The sequence below is a fragment of the Oenanthe melanoleuca genome, chromosome Z (assembly GCF_029582105.1).
Source record: "Oenanthe melanoleuca isolate GR-GAL-2019-014 chromosome Z, OMel1.0, whole genome shotgun sequence".
NCBI lineage: Eukaryota > Metazoa > Chordata > Aves > Passeriformes > Muscicapidae > Oenanthe > Oenanthe melanoleuca.
Genome location: NC_079362.1, coordinates 52,501,476 through 52,522,694, shown reverse-complemented (window position 1 = coordinate 52,522,694; position 21,219 = coordinate 52,501,476). Strand labels below are relative to the sequence as shown.

Below are 21,219 nucleotides of genomic sequence, written 5' to 3'. Positions count from 1 at the left end.
GCCACTCTTCACTACAGAGAAGGGAGCAGTGCAGGCCCTCCCTCTTCCCCTCATGAGGAAGTTATAACTGCAATGAGGTCTCCCCTCAGTCTCTTCTCCAGGCTGAACAGACTATGTGATGCCAGGTGCTCCTCATAAGGCTTCCCCTAAAGGCCCTTCATTAGTTGCCCTCCTTTGGATGCTAATAGCTTTATGTCTTCTCTCACATTTTCACTCCTCTCTTGGGCTGGAGTTATGCAGGTTGTTTTCTCCCTTCTCAAATGTATGACCCCAGAGGTGCTATCATAATCACTGATGGGCTGAGTGTTGGCCAGTGGCAGGTCCATCTTGGAGACATCTGGCTTGGGCTCTGTCAGACAGAGGGGAAGTTCTCAGAGAACTCACTCTTGTAGCCTCCCCATGACCGACACTTTGCCATACTCAACACATTTGGACATGCATATAGTCATTATAAATACACTAAATACCTGCTCCTCTGGTCCCTGGACTGACAGAGCTGTCTTTGGCAAGTAACACTGTGAAGGCCTTGAAATTACTGCTGTCCCCCATATTGGGCAGTGACTCCAATTTGTGCCCAGCTCCTTTGTCCCATGGATGTTGTCACAGATGTGCCCCTACTGCTTCTCCTTCTCAGAACAAAGCATCATAGCTATACATTTTACAGCCAGAGTCAAGGGCAAGTGCTGTCCTCTCACAAACACCTTCACTCGATTTTGGTGTTCTTCAGCTTCCTGGAATACAGGTTTTCTTGGACGTGGATACTCAGGTTCTGTGGCCAGTAGTGGGGTACAGGGATTAATGTCTCTGTTTGGAAAACAGGCTTCTGGCAGTAACTGAGTTCAATCAGCACCACAATTTGGTAATAGGAGCAGTGGTGAGGCCTTGGGCTGGTCCATGGTGACAGTTGTTGGAAATGGGGAAACAATCCTTACTGCCCAGGTCCACGAGGCTACCTTTCTTGCAAAGGGAATATTTCAGCCTTAACTTTGTGGTAAGCTAGCCAGCACTAGGAGACAATGCATGGCCTTTCTTCTTCCTCCTTGCAAGTATCACAGATATCTGAGTTAGCTCCGGAATCCCTCTCTATGCCAGAGCCACAGGAGGGGTGCCACCAGCCCAGCGGCTGTGAGCGATGGCGCGGGTAGCACACCTGCCCATGAGGCTGACCACGCCACAGATAGCGGGGCTGCCCCCGCGCTGAGGGACGCCACGGTGATGGACACCGCGGTGAGGGGCGGCACGGTGATGGACACCGCGGTGAGGGGCGGCACGGTGATGGACACCGCGGTGAGGGGCGGCACGGCCCCCGCGGTGAGGGACGGCACGGTGATGGACACCGCGGTGAGGGACGGCACGGCCCCCGCGGTGAGGGACGGCACGGTGATGGACACCGCGGTGAGGGACGGCACGGTGATGGACACCGCGGTGAGGGACGGCACGGTGATGAACACCGCGTTGGCGGTGCCGGCGGTGCGGGCACCCCAGCCCGGCGCCAGCGGGGGGGCGAGGCGGGGTCTCCGCACCGTCATGGCGGGCGGCGCGGGGCGAGCGGCTCCAGGCGTATCAGCTGGAGTGCGTCAGCGGCGAGGGGCGGGGAGGCCGCCGGGGGGATGATATCAGGCGCCGGGCAGCAGGACCGGGCGAAGCCGGAGGTGAGCGGGGGTGTGCCGTGAGCGCTGTCAGGGAGTCCGGCCGCCTCCGCCCCTTGTCCGTTTATCCCGCGCCGCCGCGGCAGGCTGAGGTGAGGTGAGGCGCGGTGCGGTGTCGCGGGTAACCTGCCGAGGCGTGCCGCATCTTCGCGGCCCGGCCGGGCGGGACGCGGAGAGCGCTCGGTGCTCAGCCCGGCGGGAGGAGGGAGGAAGGGCGGGCCGGGCTGGCCGCTGCTCCCGGCCCCTCGCCCGCCGCGGGAGCCAGGTGTCCGCCCGCATCCCGCCGCATGCCGCCGCGGGCAGTGCCGGGCCCGCCGCTGCCATCGGGCGCGGCAGGGCCGCCGGGCTGGCGGGCGAGGGGCGGCGCGGCTCGCTCGGGCGGTGGGACCGGGCAGGCCGAGCTCGACCCCCCGCGCTTCCCCCGGCCTTGGCGGAGCTTGCACGCCGAGTTCGGTGTGAGTTCTGGCCCAGGCCACCCCGTGTTGGCCGGGACCAACCGTGTTTTGTGGGGTCTTCTGTTGTAGCGTTGAAATTTACGCGTTATAGGCGCACACACGTGAAGACCCGTTACACATCCGTACACCTCACATATGTATAGCAACAGTAATTGCGGTGCTACAGTTGCTGTCTCCCACAAAGATGGCTCTGTGCATCTGTACGTGTGCAAATACATGTGGACGCACGCAGTTGCACACACACGCACACTTCTGTTTTCCTGCATGTGATGTGTAAGTCTTTTGGAATTTTATTTTGGGGTAGGATTAATTAATTCCTTTTAAAACATAGGGAAGCATCTTGCCTAAGATATCCATTGACGTAGCACTGCTATCCTGCTTACGAGCGTTAAATGCAGCCTGAGAAAGTGGATTGCACTGAGAGCTAGAGCAAAAGGCTTTACTAGCATTAATGGAAAACAAAATGTATTAGCTCACTAATTTAATACATGTATTAATGCTCTGTTTAGAGGAAATTATTAACAAATTATCTTTAAGCTCTCCTGAGCTGTGGAGTTTTCAGTTAATAATCAGAAATTTAGAAAACTAGCATTTGGTGTGGAGACACTGTTCAGCTGATACTTGCATTTTTCTGTACATGTATGCAGGAGGAGGGAACTCTGCTCTTGTTCTGCGTAACTGCACTTACTCATTTTATGCATTGGGCTGCACCATTGGTCACAGGCTAGTATAGAGCCCACCAGTTTGTATAGGGAATAAGTATTGTGTCAGAGTGATCATTATAATTAAATCAGTGCTGCCTCACTGGAGGACCTATAAAAGATTGCTGCAGATTACAGTGATCATGGTCTTCCTCCTCCATCAAACTGTATAGAGTGCATCTTCTCTCTGTTTCCTCAACCATACTGGTACCTTCCGTGTTTCATTAACCTTTGCATGATTTAGGTACCAAAGAACTTCTTGCTTTTTTTGTCTTAATGGTGGCTACTGAAAAAAAAATTATCACCTTTTTAATAGTGCAGAGAGTGGTTTATACAATTAATGTTCAAATTAATGTTAGCAAGCATCTAAATTTCAACAGTTTCCTTGAACTGCTGGTATATAGGCAGGTTTTTAAGTCCTTTCCTTGTTTCTTTTTCAGTCTGATGTTCGTTATCATTTTCTTTGTACAGAATCAAATGTTTTGTCTTTCTTTCCTGTTGTGCAAGATGAGCTACTGTACTTTTACAATATCTCTCTACCAATGCATGATCCAGAACTCTTTTTGGACTGTTATATAAGTAGACACTTTACAAAGGGGCATTATTCTGCAAAATGAATTGGAAAATACTCTTAATTTCTTCAGTATGCACACCAAGGTAGTTAATACCTAATTTTGATTTAATAATCAAAAGGGTTGAGGTTTATACATGTGGGTGGGTTTTTTTCTTTTTTAATGTCTGTTAGTGTTGTAAAGATAATACTGCTCAAAATTATCTCAAAGCTCTTCTTTTCCACACCTTGTATAGACACAATTTGTTTTGAATAGTTGTACTGCATATCTAGTACAGTGCAGGGTCATTGCCAGTGAAAGACAGAGGAAGTACACTGCTGTATTAAGGCTGACATTTATTAATGCCTTTTTTTTTTCTTTTTTTTTTTCATGTTTGATACAAAAATCACTATAAGATGAACATGGTATTTGATAGTGGTGGAGAAATTAATCAGAGTTGAGGAGCCCTTCAATTGCTTTGCATTCTTAGATATGATAAGTCTCTATTTTCTACCATCAATGAATGTCAAGTAGTACTGATCATTTAAAGGTGTTACCAATTATCTTTCTTATCTGCAAATACAAATGTAGCATTAGAGCTGAAGTAATGTTTACTTAGGCTTATTTTCACATTGGCATTCCTTAAATATTTTTCCATGCAAGACACTAGCTTCTTGTTTCCTTACAAATAAATACTTTACTCCTGACTCTCAAGGTTGTAACTTATTCGCTACGTTTCACCAACTGCACACTCAAGTCATCCTTTTACCTGTGCACGTTTTAGGTAGCAGCAGTAGAGGTGTGCACTTCCTTTTGGAACTGCTTTGTCAATGAATGTCTCTTAGGTAATCAATTTATAACCTGTTGAAAAACAAAAAAAACCTTTTCTCACAATAGAAATGGATTTTAAAAAATAAATAATTTAATCAGAATTCAACTCTCCTCTCAAATTTATGCTTCCAGGTGTTGCAGTATGGATTAAACAATTCTGAGTGGAAAAGGCTGCTCTAATGTGTTTCCTCTACTGCATTGTTTTAAACATAACCAAAATGGCATATGCTGTGTCTTTGTAGTTATTCTCTCATACTCTTGCAGTTTTGTCTGCTATTGCTGAAATTTTTTTCTTGGACAATGGGATGTGACAGCATATATTTATTCAATCATTATAAATTTAGTTGATGTTCTCCTGTGAGTCTGAGATTTCAGAAAAACTTTTGAATAGCTTTCTAAAATATGTAAAATAATCATGCCCCAATAGAGTCGTGAGCTTTCAAATCTTTCCTAAAATCCCAATAAAAAGAGTGAGAAATGTCAGGACTAACAAAGCTGTTTCTTAGCTTTCAAAGTAAACTGGAAAACCTGCTACTGTTTTAAATTATAAGTTCATAAGTTCTAAATGATTCCTTGGATTGAAAATCTAGGCAAATCAATTCCTCTGACTTGTGTACTGAACTGTATTGTGCAGCTATTCAAATTAATAGTTTTGATTTTTTGATCTGTTTTCAAATCTGAGTTGTCTCTCTGTCTTGTACTTTATTTTCTGTACATTAGCATTTTATGTCAGAATACTGTAGGACAAGGGACCTCCATATTCACAGGGCCAGTATCTCTCACTGCTTCTTATGATTAGAAATAGTTTATGGACCAAGATGAAGTGAATTCACTGTTACCCTTTCTCCTAGGCTTCATCAAAACGTGTAAAATAAAGTTTTTTAAACAAACCTGTTTAATTCTGTGTATTGCTGAAGAGAAAGAATAATCAGTAAAGGTGTGGTCTCTGTTGAATCAGTACTCCTGAGGCAGTGCTAAAATACAGCCAATTCAGAAGTTCTGGTGTGGCAGTGGCTGTGAGCCTGCAGCTGCACCAGCCTTTCCCCAGCACGGAGAATTGGTGAACTTCAAATGGTATGAAATGCTGTCTTCACCCTAACTAGCTTCATGCTCCTAAAACACCAGGTGTAAAATGTGAAGTGTACTTTAGCAAGTGTGCTGCTGGAAGATCAGTTTTTTATCTAGCTCTTTTGCAGGCAGCAAATTCTGCAAATAGAAATGTTTTCTAGGTTGAATAATACTTGTCACAGCTGTTGTAGAGTTACCCAGCAATAACCATAACTGGGGTATTTGAATAATTTGTGAGTTGATGATGATAAAATAGTGGGGGATTTTAAGAATAGCAATGTAAATGTTACTACAGTGCAGCACAGACACCTTTATAGCATTTTAAAATGTTGGAATAATTTATTTCTTTTGATATCTAAACACGGGCAGTTTATGTTGTCAACATTTAGTCTGAAGCTGAAGAAAGTTTTTTCAAGGAGCAGGAGGTAATAAGCTGATTCCTGGCAACTCAGTCTTAAGCTGAGCACTGATTTAATGTTAGTATAATGAGTCAGCAGAGATAATACTTTGTTCTACTACTTTTTGTTGTTGGGGGTTTTTTTGTTTGCTGGTTTGGGGTTTTTGTTTGTTTGTATGTGTGCTTTTTTAACAAAGTACAGTAAGGTGGTATGTTCAGAAGTATGAGTACCTTACTTGCCTTGCCCTTACCCACCATTAACAATAAAGCAGTGTCTGCATTTCGAGAGAAGACAAGTTATTGAAGCTTTTAAAGCAATATGTTTGTTTTTTCAAAAATTCAAGTGCGCCTGTAACAGCATAGCCTAGGTACTATAAGATACAGCTAAAAAGTTTGAATCTTACAAGTGAGAAGCAGGGGAAATGCATTATGCCGACAGAAGCTTGTGAGTTCTTGGAATGTCAGGATGATTGCTGATGGAGAGGAGGACAGATAACACCAGGGAGGAGGTTGTGTTTGAATTCCTTTCTGCTATTAGAGACATTCTTGCTCAAATTTGCAGTCATAGACCTTGGGTCCTGTAGTAACGTGTTTAGTGATACCTTGTGGATGCACATTAATGGAATGGGTTTTTACAACTTGGCTTTCTTGGGTAGAACAAAACCAGCAGTGGCTATACCCAGACAATTGTGGGAAACAAAAATTAACCATCCACAGGTAGACTGTGGCAGTCTGGAGACTACTGAAACAATAAGCGAACGCAGAGCTGCTTGCTGGATTTTGTTAAATACTGGCTTGGATGACAAGGTAGTATGAACGCTGGGGAGAAGAGATTAATTTTGAGGAAGAGAGACATAAGTTAGCTGATTCTGTCAGTCTGAACCGGGCAATGAAATACTCTTTTTGATGTTTTATTCTTCCTTTGTTATGGGAAGAGGATTTCTACACAAACAAATACCAAACTTTCCTGACTTTTATTTTTCCTACTAGCTGGAGCAGCTTACAAGATGCCTGTCTCTTTCCTAGCTTTTTAATTATATTGATACTAGGTTTGCATATTGTTTTGTTACTTGTTTATTTTTTAGAAGATAGTGTTTACTTCTCAATTTCTAGTTTTAGTCCATATATGCCTGTTTACCATACTTCTGAAGATGGGATGAAAAAGATAAACATAGTCACTGCTGGCTACATCTGTGAGTTAGACAGAGATAGTCAGTTTTTGTGGCCTTTGTAAAGCTCAGGCACTGATGGTACTCTTTGGCATGGATATATGGAGCTGCTTACAGCTGTTACTGTATTTGTGAGAATGGTCTCTCACGTGGGATAGTAACTTGTAATATCTCTTCATAATGTGACTGGTCTTGGACTGAGACTCACTAATGACTCCTTATCCTGTCTGTGGCCCAAGCATGTTTTCTAAAAGCCTTTGAACAATGTTTTTGATGTGCATGATAATCATGACATGTGACTCTCACTTTACCTTTCCTTTGAGAAAGGCAAGGTAAAATTCTTTCTAATTATCTGTGTTCCTAGTTCTTTTAGAGTTATCTCACACTGTTTTGGTAAGTTCACAAACTACTTTGTGAATATGCCTGTGAAATTCATAATTGTTGTAGTTCATCATTTATTGCATAAAGCAGCTTCAGTTCAACACTGAGCACAAACAGCAGGTTAAAATTCAGAATTTGCTCATATTAAACACTGTATTTTTAGCTATCTGTCATCTTCTGAAGATAATTGTAGTATCTTCAAGGTACTGGAGTTGGATCAAGAATTTGGAGATGGCTGCCCATTATCTTTCTGGGAAAAATAGAAATTTTTAATCTGTGGTGAGGTTTAAATTCTCACTGCTCCAAATGTGTTATATTTGCTGTCTTACTGTTTTCAGAATTCTGATCCTCAGGCTGTTGTAAATGGGCCATAGGACCATACAGTGAGTGTCTGAAACATCTCAATTCTGGTGTGCTTTTTTAGTTTGAAAGGAAGTTTTATGACTGGCTGGCAGGGATCTCTTGTTGCAGCCTGATTTGTCTTCAATTCTGTGTCCAGAAACATCTCATGTTAATTCCTATTCTCCTTTCTACATTTTCATTTGAATCACCCACAAAACCAAGGCAGTTTTTGCTTTCTTATTTATATGCTGTTTTCCTAGTTGTAGGTTTCCTGCTGCAAAGGACATTAAAAAGCAGGCAAAACCAGCAAAACCACCTACAGATAATTTAAACAAGGAAAAAAGAGATTGCATACTGCTTAACTGTTGAATTTTCCTACAGTTTGTCTGCTGAATGCCAGACTTCATGTGCCATTGTTGTAGTTCAGACAATTGTTTTAGTAACTGTTTGGGTACAGAGACTGTGATTGCAAAGATTAATCACCTGCTCCTCATTGTTAGTAGCCATGGACACCATCACTTGAATTTCCATGTGGAATATTCTCAAAGCAGCCACAGAGAGAGTTGCTGTTCTTTGGCTGATGAGAAGTAACTCATTAGACTGTGCTAACACAGATCTGTGATTGGCTAATCTAATCTGTGCAGCTTTGACGTCCACCCCAGTTGTGGGGATAGGGGATAGGACAGTACAATCAAACATTTTAAAAATAGATGCAAATGCGTACATAGGTTTACTGCAACTCCAGTCTCACTGTGGTGTTAGATTAGTTATGTAAGGCTTGCTAGTCCATCAGTTGTCTACCCAGATTTAGTGGGTTTTGTTGTCCATTTTCTTTTTTTTCTAAGTATGATTAAAAAAAGAGCTTTGTTTTTTTGTTCTCGTCTCTGAAACCACTAGATGCAATTATGAGATGGCCCTTGCAAATCAGTGGGATAATGTTAGAGGAAGATATGGAGGCTTGAAAATGGAAGAAGTTGCTGAGAAATGTGGGTGCCATGTGGGTATAAGAGATGATCTTCTGATATCAAGAAGCAAATTAAGCTTCAGAGCATTGCCTTGTTAGATGCCTGGAGAAGCAGGAGATAAACCTATGGAAATTATAGAAGACGAGCAGGGGTAAGAGTAACGTGTCTGTGTTTGTCCCAGGTGACCCGTCAGCCACCTGTGAAGAGAAGCTGTGGGGGCTCTAAGTGCTGAGCTGTAGGAAGGTCATTAAGGTCTTTAGGAGCAGATGGTGTAAAGAAGAGCAGAATTGGAGGGTACTGAGGATAGAGCAGGGGAACTGCACACCAACTGCTTCAAAATGCCAAGGGATGGAAGGGAGAAAGAGTGCTTACCAGAGAGGAAAGGTGGGTCTTTAGAGGTATCTGGGTGGGGTTTGGTGTTGTTTTCTTATCCCCTAAACAGTTTGTCAGGCAGTGAAGGGAAGTTAGAGGAAAGAGAAAAATTAGAAAGAAGAGTGAGTGCTGAACTGTAGAAAGACTAGATATACATCAGCGAGAGGCAGATTAATGAAGTAATAATCCTACCTGGCTGTATCTTTCTATCTTACACATGTTAATTATTTTCAAACACAATTAGAATGGTTTTCATTTTATGTATGGATATAGTCACCTTGAATCAGAGTAGTTGAAAAGGAAGGCATGAGAGATTTTTGTCGAGATTGTTATGGGTTTATATCTTCAAAAGAGCAATTGTTAGTTGCTGTAAAGTTGTTTATCATAAAGGCACATTAGTCTCAAAAGACGAAGAGTCCCAAGTGTTAAAGTCCATCCTAAAAACTTTCTGGTATAGAGTCCAAATAGAAGCAGCTCCCTGGTATAAGGTCCTGGGCAGAGGCAGAAGCTCCCTGGTCTTTCTTCTTGTTCTTCCTCTTCTTATCTCATGTGGTGATAGTGATGATGATGATGATGGAGGGAGAGAGTGAGAGAGCTCTCACTCCAATATATGGATTTTTATTTAAAAATTATCCAGTGAGCTAAAACCACAAACCTGAAGCATTTCTTTTAAACTTACTAGAATTCTAGTTTATAATATGAAAGTTTACACATAACTTGAGCATATAGCCTGTCTGTTCTATCTGAGGAATGTAAGCAATATTCTTACTATGTTTTATTATGTCTAAAACTATGTTTTTGAGCTCTCACTGAAACTTGTTTTTGTTTTTGAGCTCTCACTGAAGCTTGTTTTTACACTAAATTCTAAGGATTTTGCTCTTTAAGGCACTTAAAACATTTTACTTACATACAACTAAGATTTATACTTCTATTTTATATCTATGCAACTTATTATATTTCTACTTAAAACTAAAGCTTACACCTCTATTTCATGTCTGTGTGGCTTCATATATTTTAATTTCTCTAAAGGCTTTAATTAAAACCCTGCATTTTATTCTCTCTGAGGAACTTAGAGACGCCTGTTTTTCACACTCCAAAAGGTTTCTTTAAGAAAAAACAATTTTCCAAATTTATTAAGTGTGTTTATTTTGATCAGTCTTAAAGATAGAATTTTAATTTAGTATATCTCTGGCACATTTTTGTTGTAGGAAACACTTGTGCGTAATAGTTTCCAAAACTCCCTACTGAAGGAAGTGCTCTTCAAAAAACCAGACAATAATCTCATTAAAAGTGTGACTGTAGGAAAATGTAAATAGCATGAGTGTAGTTTGTATACCTATGTAGTTGGTTAAATAAGCTGTCTAATTTAATATCTAATTTAAATCACTTGAGTATTATGCCAGTGATGTTACACAGGTGGCTAATTGGGCATATGAGTAAGAATCTTACCTACCTCTGGTGGGTTTGAGAGAGAAGTTGCATGTCTTCTCCTAATAGTGCCCTGTCACCTTTAATGAAAGAAATCAGATGCCAGTACTTTTTTTTTTTTTTTGTATGTGGGGGACTATTTCTCTTTCTGTCTTTGTCCATGTTTCATTTGATAAGAAAGTGCTCAAACCCAGCATTTAGAACTTCTCACCATAATTCTTGCTAGGGAATAGAATCCTCTGTATAGATTTCATAATTCTGTGCTGTACATGTAAGGTACATTGTGTGGCTAATTGATGAATGGAAGGGATTTGTTGTTTTTGTTTATTTCTATTCAAATCAACAGCTTTAATTTGTGTGTCTGATAGAAAACCAGAGTTGCATAAGCTGCTTCAAGCAGATTACGGGTAATGTGGCTGGCATATTAATCCCGAGACCTTAGTTGATGTTGACAGCATTTCTAGACACTGCTGTGTCTTTCCTTAACTTTCAATTTGTGATTTTGCAGAGTATGAATATGTGTTGTTTGGGGTTTATGTTACTTTAAACAAAAAGAAACCAAACAACAAGCCTTATTTTTCCTTTTAAGAAAAAAATAAAAGAAACCATAGTAAATCTATCTGAGCTGTCAAGATCTTGTATTTATTAGCCTACACTCTCAAAAAATGTGGAAAAAAAGCTATTCTGCAGGGAAATATGCCTTAGTGCTAACATGTGGATCATGGTTCGAAGACCTGTTGTTCAACTGACAAATTTGTGACTTAAACCCCAAGAAAACCTACCTCTAAATAACTGGTTATTTGGGTGAGAAGGCTTGAGTTGTTTGTTCAATGTGGCGGGTCAGTGTATTAGTCTTGCTATATCAAGTTGGTACAGTTTTCAAGAAATTCTGATAAACTATTGTTTAAAATTTTAACACCTCTTTCACAAAATGTCTTCCTCTTCTTACAGTCAATGTATGTAATATTACAGATTAAAATTAATAGAGTTTGAGAGGGGAATGTTTATAAAACTCAAAAGCTTTGTTACAATAGTAGTCTAAATACGTAATTATGGGACAGATTTTCTCTATGTATTTCAGTTAGGTTGAGTCATGATAAACCAAGCATGTACTCTCTTAAACATATTTAAATATCGAATTATCTTAGCATAGGCTTAAAATTTACTTTTTAAGTATCTCAGACTCTATAGAAATAAGAAAAAATACTTTAAAAGCAACTTCTCGCTGTTTAAAGTATTTGATGTTGATTAAAAAAGAAACAAAATGAAGATGTGTGTGTGTATGTAACAGCTGGTATTAAAAGCAAAGAAACTTTGGTGTAATTTGTCTGTTAATAGAATAACTGGTAAGAGAGCTTAACAGTTCTAGAAGTAGTAGATGAGGTAATTTTATTTTGTGGTGGAAGCCAGAAGACTGAAAAGACTACTTTCAAAAAATCTTAAATTTTCTTGCAAATTTTATGTAGTTTCACAGCTTTCACCAGACTAGCAACTGGATGCTGCATGTTTGGAAACAAACACAGGAAAATGTTGCTCTTGCTGCTCCCATCAAGGTCATTGCTGCTTTGGTGCATCATCAGTCTGGGCCTGGAGCATTGCCTGGGACTGCTGCAGTCCTGGCTTGGCTTTTCCTGGAGCTGGTGTATGTGTGGACATATATGTTTAGTTTGTTATTTATGTCTCATTATATGAGCCTAGGTGTAGCTCACAACTAGTCTGGGAAATCATGGTAGGATCACGGATTATATTTTTAAAACAACTTGCTTAAGGTGTGTGATGATTTGTAGGAAATGCATGGCAGTCCTTGAGGGGTTTGGTGATCCAGTACTGCACTCATTGAAATAGATCAAAGCTTGGGTCAAATATTGCTGCAGTCTACTTTTTCACAGGTCTGAGTAGGCCTGTGCTTCATCACGGAACTGGACTTGTATTTGTATCTTGTAGGCTAGGTCTAAGTTGGTTTTCCTGGTTTAGCAGGAAAGTTTTGCAGGTGCTGGCTTGAGCACCCTGGTACCTGTTCTCTAAACTGCAAATCAAAATTAACAAAAAAAAAAAAAAATCCGAACAACTAATTAAATTATAATTATTTATTATTAAAACCAAATTTAAATGTGAAGGTTTTTCACCTGCAGGATTATTTGTCCCAGTAACTCTCTTATGTTGAAAAGGCCTTGGGTGACTTTTTTGTGATTTTATTTTTTTTACTGTTTTATTATTTTAAGGAAAATGAGCAATGTACTGTGCAAGTAACTGTATATTTCCAGTGCTTGTCAGGTTTTGATACAGTGTTTGATCAAATATCTCATGATCTCAGTAAAGTATTTCTCACACTGATCCCTCTGAGGTAATGATTATTTGTATTTTGTAGAGGAGTTCAGGCAGATCAAGTAAAATGTCTGTGTTCACATGAAGTCTGTGCTACAGCTGGAAATTCCTCTAAATCCTTGTCTGTCAGCCTAACCACTCAGACTTTCCTTCCTCTGTGATAAAGGCTCCAAAGCCAGTTTTAAGCTGTGTTTAACCCTCTGACATACTGTAAGAAATAACATAGCTTTTGGGTTATTATCTTCCTGCAATTCTTGTCATTCATTATTGAGGAACTCCAACGGGATGGGTAGATCTCTTGATTCCTGCTCAAATCCACATGTGAGCTGGAAGCTGTGTGTACCGTGCATCTGTTCATACGCTCTGAGAAGAAATAGGAGTTGTAGATATAATTTATAATTAAACCGATTTCCAATGTTGCTCATTTATTCCATGGTTTTTCTTAACCTTAATGCTAATAGTAATAAAATTTTTGTGAATAAAGAAGTGCCTGTGTTGTACAGGAATGTGCTCACTCATCCTGTTAAATGTGGTTTTTGTTGGCATTCCATGAATTGATCTGTTACCCTCTGGTGCTGCAGCTGTTCCTGAAAAAGGACGTGCCATTTCTCGCGTAATAGCTTGCATAATGCTGACAAGGGAGAAAGTCATACGATTCCACATTAAAGCAAATATCGTTCATGTGATTTTATTACACAAAACCATTAATATTATTTTGTGAAATTGTATGTTTTTTAATAGTGTAAGATTTTTTTTCTCTTTCACTTGAAAAATGAAATGCTCAAGTTGCCTCATTTGAAAAATAAAAGTAATTTTCTTCACTCCCCTCCAAACACACTCTTCTAATATGCTTTTATGTACAAATGGTTGTGATGAGTTTGGTTGCTCAGGGCTACATTGCATGTGCTCAGTCAGCCTGACTGTGTGCTAAGCAATTGGAATGGTTACCCATGAGCAGAGCATGGTCGTGCAATGTGTGACGAAGATTTGACCTGACAGTTCTACAGTTGTGCAGTGCATGAGGGTTTAGAGCAGCAAAAATGGGCATGAGGGACTGCATGGCAGAGACCTGTGCTTTTCCTACTGCCTCTGCAGCAAAATTGTCTTAATGTCAAGGAAAACTGAAAAACTGTTTTCTCCAGCCCTTTTTTTCTCCTGTCTTACTTGAGGCTGGCTAGATGTTGAACCATCTATATTTTTACTTTGTCTAAAATACTGTCAAACCAACTGTGTTTTAATAAGGGATATGTATTTATTCATTACTGTTGGAAGTAATTTCATTTATCTTTGGTAGCTTATTTTGCATTTCAAATTTGAGATTCTTGCATTTTGTGTTGTGAACTACTTCCTTATGTTCTGCTGCAGATTGGCATGGAACATTCTTCTTTCATCACGTGTCTAATGCTTTTATTATAACTTGATAACTTTGTGAACAGTTACTGATTTCTTCAGGGATGTAGTGAGCTTAAATGTGAATTATTTCTGAACTCTTCAGCACAGAGACAAAATACATCACACAAGTGTATGAGAGTTTTTAACTTTACATGTCTAATCTGTTACATGGTAAAAAAGAAAAAAGGTTATTTAGAAGGGGTGCTGAGTAGATTTTCCTTGGTTTAGTCTTAAATTTCTCTGTAATGTTTTCTTTTGCATAATATGTTCTCCTTCTGTGAAAGATAAAGTCAAAAGTGACTAGTGGGAGTTGAGAACAAGTAAAATCAAAGTGTGCCATGAGAAATTAGCCCAAATAGCAAACAGAAAAGATACCTGAGTGATTTTGAGGGTAATTTAACGAGTGCATTAATTAGTCTTTTTGCTTTTAAGCAAAGATATAGTTGTTGCTTTTGTTTTCATAGTGCTGTAGTGATTGGAACTCAGATAATCTACTAGATTTCTTACTGCATGTTTTCTGCTTTGGAACTTGATTATTTTATTCCAAAAAAATGTCAGGAATTATTACCTAGAGGCTTAAAGTTATAGCTTCTGGCTTGTTTGTCTGTTTGTCATGTAATAATGAAAACTCAGCTCAATTTCTTTGCTAATAGCAAAGTTATCTAAGCACTTAGGTATTTCTTTAATAAGAGAGAGGAGTTACTCTTTCTGCCTACATAGAGAAAATGAAATTTTGTGGTTTTCACATACATTTCCTTTTCAATTCCTTTACAGCAGAATTTACCTTAACTATTGCATTTAACCAGGTGGCAAAGCCTCATCCTCTTGTAGAAGTGGTGTCATATGATCTTGCACTTCTTGCTTAGTCTTGCAATGTGCTTATGTCAGCATAGTCTGTGCAGTATTGCTGGTGTGTGTTTGAGAGCTGCAGTATGTGCAGGCAAGCTGTATCTGCTAGAGATAAGGAGGCTGGTGGTGGGTGAATTTCAGCTCCTCTGTCTGCTGTGTGTTGCTGCTGCATTTAAAAGCACACACCCCTCGCCTTTGGCTCTGGAAATCAGTTTGTCTGCAAACAGGAGGAGCCAAAGGAATTGATGTTAGCAAGGGCAAAGGGCAGCCCTGAAAGGTGGGAAAAAAACAGGTGGAGAATTAAGAGATGCAGCGAAGTATCTGATAGGGTCAGTGAGCAATTGTAGGAGGAATGTGAGAGACTAGAGGGGAAGGCAGGAGAAAATGCAAAAACCAGCTGAGGGGAAGGAATTACCTGAATTTGAGAGAAAATGGCTCTGAGGAAGGCATGTATATATCTGAACAATAGCATTCATGGAAAACATTAGTGTTTCCATCAGCAGCAATGTTAAAAGCAGTAGTTGTAGATGCCAATGAAGTCATGTCCAAGTTTAATTTTTAAAAAAATATCTTCTGTAGAAGGAGCAGCCTCTTCTCTCCAATCAATTTAATAGTAGCATATTATTGCTGTTTAAAAGCTTTCAAAATGCAGAATTTTAATTTCTACGGATTGAGTCAGAATAAAATGTTGTTCTGCACTTAATTTACCTGTGTCAGTAGAATAACAAATGGTGGATTAAATAGAGGGGACTGAAGATAAAGAGGGGAAAAAATCATTGCACACTAAGATCTAAAATAAAACAAAAATAAGAGTCCATAGTGAAAACTAGGAATCATAAACTATTATGAAAAGTTTTGTTCAGAAACTTGTGTGATAGGTTCATGGGAACTGAGCAAGACAGAGTAAGGTCCCTGTGCTCCTCCAGAGCACAGAGTAGGTTCTCATGAACTTGTGGCTCATGACTTCAGTGTTCTAGTCTTGTCTCATCACCTCCTTAAAGTGTCTCTCTTTAATCTGGGCTCTTGTTTTTAATGAGCTTGTGTAGGTTTCTGTTCACAGCTGAAATACTTTTGGAAACAACCATTTGTTAAGCACACTAACTGGCCAGTTGTTGAGAAAAATCTTGAACAATGTTTTGGTTTCTTCAGAGATGGACTTAAATGCAAAGTCTCAAATTAAATCCATCTTGTTATCATCTGGGTGGTTTACTTTTTGTTTATCACCCAGTTATAGCTTGACTGGTGACATAAAAAATAACCATCTCAGAGGGGGATAGAATTAAGTCTGCCACCTCAAAGCAGCACGTACTTGTGCAGTAAACATGGGGCTTGTGTGCTGGAAATCTGCCACAAATAGCTCTAGGGGGATCTATAGATCTAACTAACTCATTCTTTTCTGCTTATGAGCACAGATTTGATTCTTTTACAGACTGGGTGTTATTGGTCACCATCCTAATTAATCCTAGATGCTGGAGTATTTCTCTTTTCTGTCATGGATATAGAGGACTGTAATGAAAAACAGAGTGTGGGTGTTCAGCAGTCTTATTTGCATATACCTTGTATGTCTCAAACTACCTACGTTAATAATGTTGCTTTATTTCTCAAGAGCATGTCATTCCCTGTGGATATATTGAACAATTACAGTCATGAGGAGTTGGAGAACTCAGCAGAGATCTGCCTCTTTCGGCTTCGGTGGAGGAATCCAATGCTTCCTGAATTCTTTTCTCTGCCAGACCACCGCAAGGTAAAAGCCAGTAAATACAGTAGTACTGGTGTTCTTAATATCCTTGTAGATCTAAGATTTAAGATATCCAGTCCTATTGAATTTCAGAATTACTTTATCAATGCTTTTATATTTTCCAAAGTCAGAATTTGTTTCTTAAACTCTTCTTCTTTCACTCTGTAACTGGGTTTGAATCTGAGTTTCAGTTACTGTGTGCTGCTTCTAGGCAATGGATCTGTATATATTAGGAAATTTTTAAAAACCCCAAAAAACCCAGATAACTGGGTTCCAGTCCTTTCTTTAGCTGCAGGCACGCTCTCTCTGCCCTCGGTCCCGATGCTGCAGACGGGCAAAGCCCGGCAGCTGCAGAGAGCAGGCGGGAGCAGAGGCGGGAGGGGGCGGCAGTGGCCACACCAGTCTCGGGTGGGAGCGGCTGGAGTGGGCAGCTCCTCGCTCACCGTTTGTGTCCGGGTGATTCGCTGTGTCCGCAGAGGCAGGAGCTGCAGCAGGGCAGATGCAGCGCAGGTGATCGCAGAGGGTCCGCCTCTCCTGCCTTCGGCCGCGTGGCTGGAGACAGGGCGTTTTCTTCTGAGCTTACCGGAAACACAGATTCCTCCTCTGGAATCACAAGAGGCTCTCCTGAAGCACGAGTGCCCCTCTGGAAGCCCAGATCCCACCTACCCCTTTTGTCTAGAGTCGTCAAAAGTCTTGTTTGTAACCTGGCCAGCTCCATTGGCGTGATAATGGGAAAAAATCTTTAAATTGACACAGTAATAGAAAAAGACTCGACCGCCAACAGAAGTGAACATAATGTGGGCTCCTTGCACACGTTACTTCACTTGTGCACACAAATGCAAACTGTTGGCAGAAGAGAGATGTACAAATTAGTGTAGCTAAATCTGCCAGAGCATGAGAGTCTGAGCTCTTCAGATGTAGTTGGTCTCTAAAGGAAAGACTGAAGTCTGATGCTTGTATTTTACAGTTAGCTCTTAACAACTTGATTTTCAATATTCTTCTTGTTTACCTTAATAAACATTCTCTGTGTATTTTACTGCTGTTGTTTTAGCAGGAGTATACTGAATTATTGTACATTCTCATTTCAGGTTCCTATTAGCTTAACATCCGTGGGCTTGGTTCCTCTTTATGGTGAAGAGGATACGCACAAAGTTCTTGCCCTGTTTGCACCATGGGACTCACTCACAGGTTTAATTTTAAGTTTATCTCTGTATTGCTTTTTTTTTTTTTTTTGGTGAAAAATGCATGTAACCAGGCCCTTGCTCATTTCATGCTACTGTAGCCCATAATTTTTCTATTATACATTTGTTGTTCTTTTTGTTTACATACGTACACATACATATTAGTTTTAGTTGTGGAGTTATATACACAAGTGCTAGAACTTAGCACACCAATCAGATCATAACTGGACTCATTGAATGAAAAAGATATGTAGCAAAATAATGTGTTGCTTGCCTAGACCATAGTACAACATGTATTTCTTGATCTCTTTATGTATGCTTCACTTCTCCAACAGATATTTATTGAACATTCTCAGAATCTATTAATTTGCACATGAATTTAAATGCACTTTATTAATAGTGATTGATCAGTGTCATGTATAAATTTGTCCTTAGCTTGAAGTCCTAGCATAGCTCTGGCGGAGATGACTGTTATTGTGGGTTTTCTCTTCTCTTCCCTTCCTTCCTTCCTTCTTCCTCCCATTCCAGTTCTCCACATTTCCTTCATCCATTTAATGCCAAGTATGTGATTGCCAAGTATGCCACAAATGCCTGTAGATCACACTCTTCCTAACTGCTGCTCACATGGCTATCAACCTTTTTACATTCATCTAACTCCCTAAAACTTGCACAGTTTCATTGTCAATGTCTATTATCCACCCAATAGTAAAATAGAAGCATGAGTAAGATTTATCTTGACAGGCAGTTTTTAGTGAAAGGAGATGTTAAAGCACATCCAACACAGACATTAGAAGAATAGTGCTTATGTTTGAAAAACAATTCCTATATACCATACCGTAAAAAAACCCCCCAAAACCCTAAACCCAAACAAATAAACAAAAACCTCCTAGTGTTTAGTAGGGTGGGGTGTACAGTGCCCCATTGATTGTGCTAGGGTAGTAGGAGCTACATTAATATAGTGCCATATAGAAGATTTCTAGTATAACTACTGCATTGTTATTTCTGAGTATTTAGTAACTTTAATGAATATGTTTCTTTTGGAATGGTGAGAATCACTAACTTTTTATTTCCCTTGTTTCTTTCAAGCTGTAGCCCTGTATCTTGCTGACCAGTGGTGGTCAATTGATGACATTGTGAGAACATCTGTCCCTGCTAGACAGGGGCTTCATCAGGTAAAGCGCTCCAACATTCACCTAGCAATTAACTCTATACTTCAAGATAATGGCAAATAGTGTGCAAGATAATACATGTTTTAATCTCATTTAAAAATGAGAGGGCTGCTGCAAGGGAATAGAGTAATAGTTACAAGGGGGAAAGGAACCTCAACATGAAGATAATGTCTAGAGCAAGAATGATCTTTGTACAGCAGCTTAATATGTAGGCAACTGAGATGTTAGCCATGTTATAATTTTTTGCTTTACTTTTTAGAATATTGTGATCTGGTTGTGTTGAAACATCTTGATAGAATAGTGCATTGTACCATAGCAGTAGCTATTGATCTTATCAGAGGAACAGTAAACCAAAAATACTATCAGGAGCTTTTTTGACAGGAGCAAGTTGGAGCTGATGGCTTGCAGTGGCAATACATGAGGTTTGGAAAAGAAGTTGCCTAGTGTCTACTTTATTGCTCATCGTTGACCTTTGTTACCATTAATTAACCCTGTGTAGCAATGAATTTTCAAAAACTGGAAATCTATGTTTTTCCAGGGATGTAATTTATATCTGCTCATGGTATCTGTTCCATGGGCATTCATCTTTGATTTCTGCAATTTTTAACATTGTCTGTAGACAGTTTGGCCTGTCTTTCCACATATTTCTTAATGGTAGGAAAATCAGAAAGGCTGAATCTTTTACAAGGGAGGTAGCTGAGACTAAGCATTGGGAGACATCATGGCTCCTCCTTCCTTCACAATAAGTAGCATAGTAGTGAATTCAAATTTCACATATGAAAGGACCCCTGTTGGACAAAGAAAAGGATAGTGAATTTCTTATTTCATGCCACAGAAACTGTTGTAAGTAGTTTTTCACTGCATCATGTCCTGTTGCCTGCCACTCTATCAGAAGTGATTGAGTGTGCCAAGTCCTGCCACCCTGAGGCTCATCACTTCTCCTTTGTAAGACTCCAGTTACCTGCTAGCCTGGGAGTTCTGAGGCTGATGTACTGCTATTGCGTTTGGTGAATGTTTAAGTACAAAAATAGTTTTGAGTTAGATCATAATATTGTCTCCCCACTGCCCTGCTCCCAGATTTTATGCGTTGGGTTAGGGGCGACACTGAAGACATGGAATATCCTCTATGGTTGTTATTTGTTCTTAACCTGTTGCAATGGCTTCTGAGCACCTTCTTGCCTTAACAAACCTCAAACCTCAGAGTCACCCTGCTTTAGCCCTTACAGCCTTCCCTTGAAATCTGTCTGCAGCTGTGTTAAACAAGGTCTCTCATGTATGGGTTTTAACTAATCTGACCAGTCTTCTCTTATGTTTTTTCTATGTTCCCTCAGGTGAAGTCTGTTGGAGAGAGAGTTGTTCTCTATGTTCTGAATAGAATTATCTATCGAACGCAAGAAATGGAAAAACATGAGACCCCATTTCTCTGCCATGGTAGCAAGCACTACGCTAAGATCATGTGGAAAAAAGGAGAAGCTATTGGGTTCTATTCCGTTAAGCCTACAGGTAGAACATTTGAGGATTGTGGGATGTGGGTGGTAAAGGGGAGAAGATTGCTTGTTTGAAGAATATTGCATCAGTAGGGTTTATAAGTCTTGCAGGCCAAATTTAGTTGGTGTTTTCCTGAAATCCTAAGCAATCAGGTGGCTTTGAAAATCTATAGCTGAAATACTTGCATGCTTTAGCAATGTAAGTTCTCAGATTTCTTCACATTCAAAAATGTATTTAAAACCATAAGAAATTTTACATACCCTACAGCTATTTTGTTTTTCTTCTCTAGAACAATTGTTTACAGTTGGATTGGACCGTGCTTGTCTTGAGTTAGCAAAACCCAAAGATTTTCTTTCAAAACATTTTCAAAATTTTATCCATGTTTGAATGTGTGTTGTATTCTCCAAATGAGTATTCTATGTGGAAAAGACCACTCTGTAAACAGATGTTTTGAAGAGTGGTGGAACTCTTCAAACATCCCAAAGAGATGTAAAACATCTCAAAAATGTAAAACATCCCAAAGAGACAAGTAATGTAACCTCTCTGCTCAAGTTTTCCTTGCTTTAAAAAATGAAAATAATATGATTTTGCTGAGAATGGACCATTAAAGACCCTCTAGTTTCAACCCACTGCCACAGGCAGGGGCCTCTTCCTCTAGACCAGGACCCCATCCAGCCTTGTGCTAACACAGGATGGGACATTCACAGCTTCACAGTTTGAACACAGATTGAACATTCTCTTTCAAGGATGGGACATTCACATCTTCTT

General features: G+C 40.0%; 1 protein-coding gene across 3 annotated transcripts in view; it reads left to right on the top strand.

The window, feature by feature from the left end:
• The first annotated feature begins 1,585 nt into the window (after positions 1-1,585).
• Positions 1,586-21,219, top strand: part of FAM169A (family with sequence similarity 169 member A) — a 45,223-nt gene continuing 25,589 nt past the window's right edge. For 2 of the 3 annotated variants that reach the window (XM_056514464.1, XM_056514462.1), the window contains exons 1-5: positions 1,586-1,741; positions 16,482-16,619; positions 17,702-17,801; positions 18,881-18,966; positions 20,295-20,466. In XM_056514464.1, coding sequence (XP_056370439.1) covers positions 16,485-16,619; positions 17,702-17,801; positions 18,881-18,966; positions 20,295-20,466 — 493 coding nt within the window. In that variant the 5' untranslated portion in view covers positions 1,586-1,741; positions 16,482-16,484. Of the gene's footprint in view, positions 1,747-16,481; positions 16,620-17,701; positions 17,802-18,880; positions 18,967-20,294; positions 20,467-21,219 lie in introns of all 3 variants that reach the window. The other variant, XM_056514463.1, reaches the window with a different exon arrangement.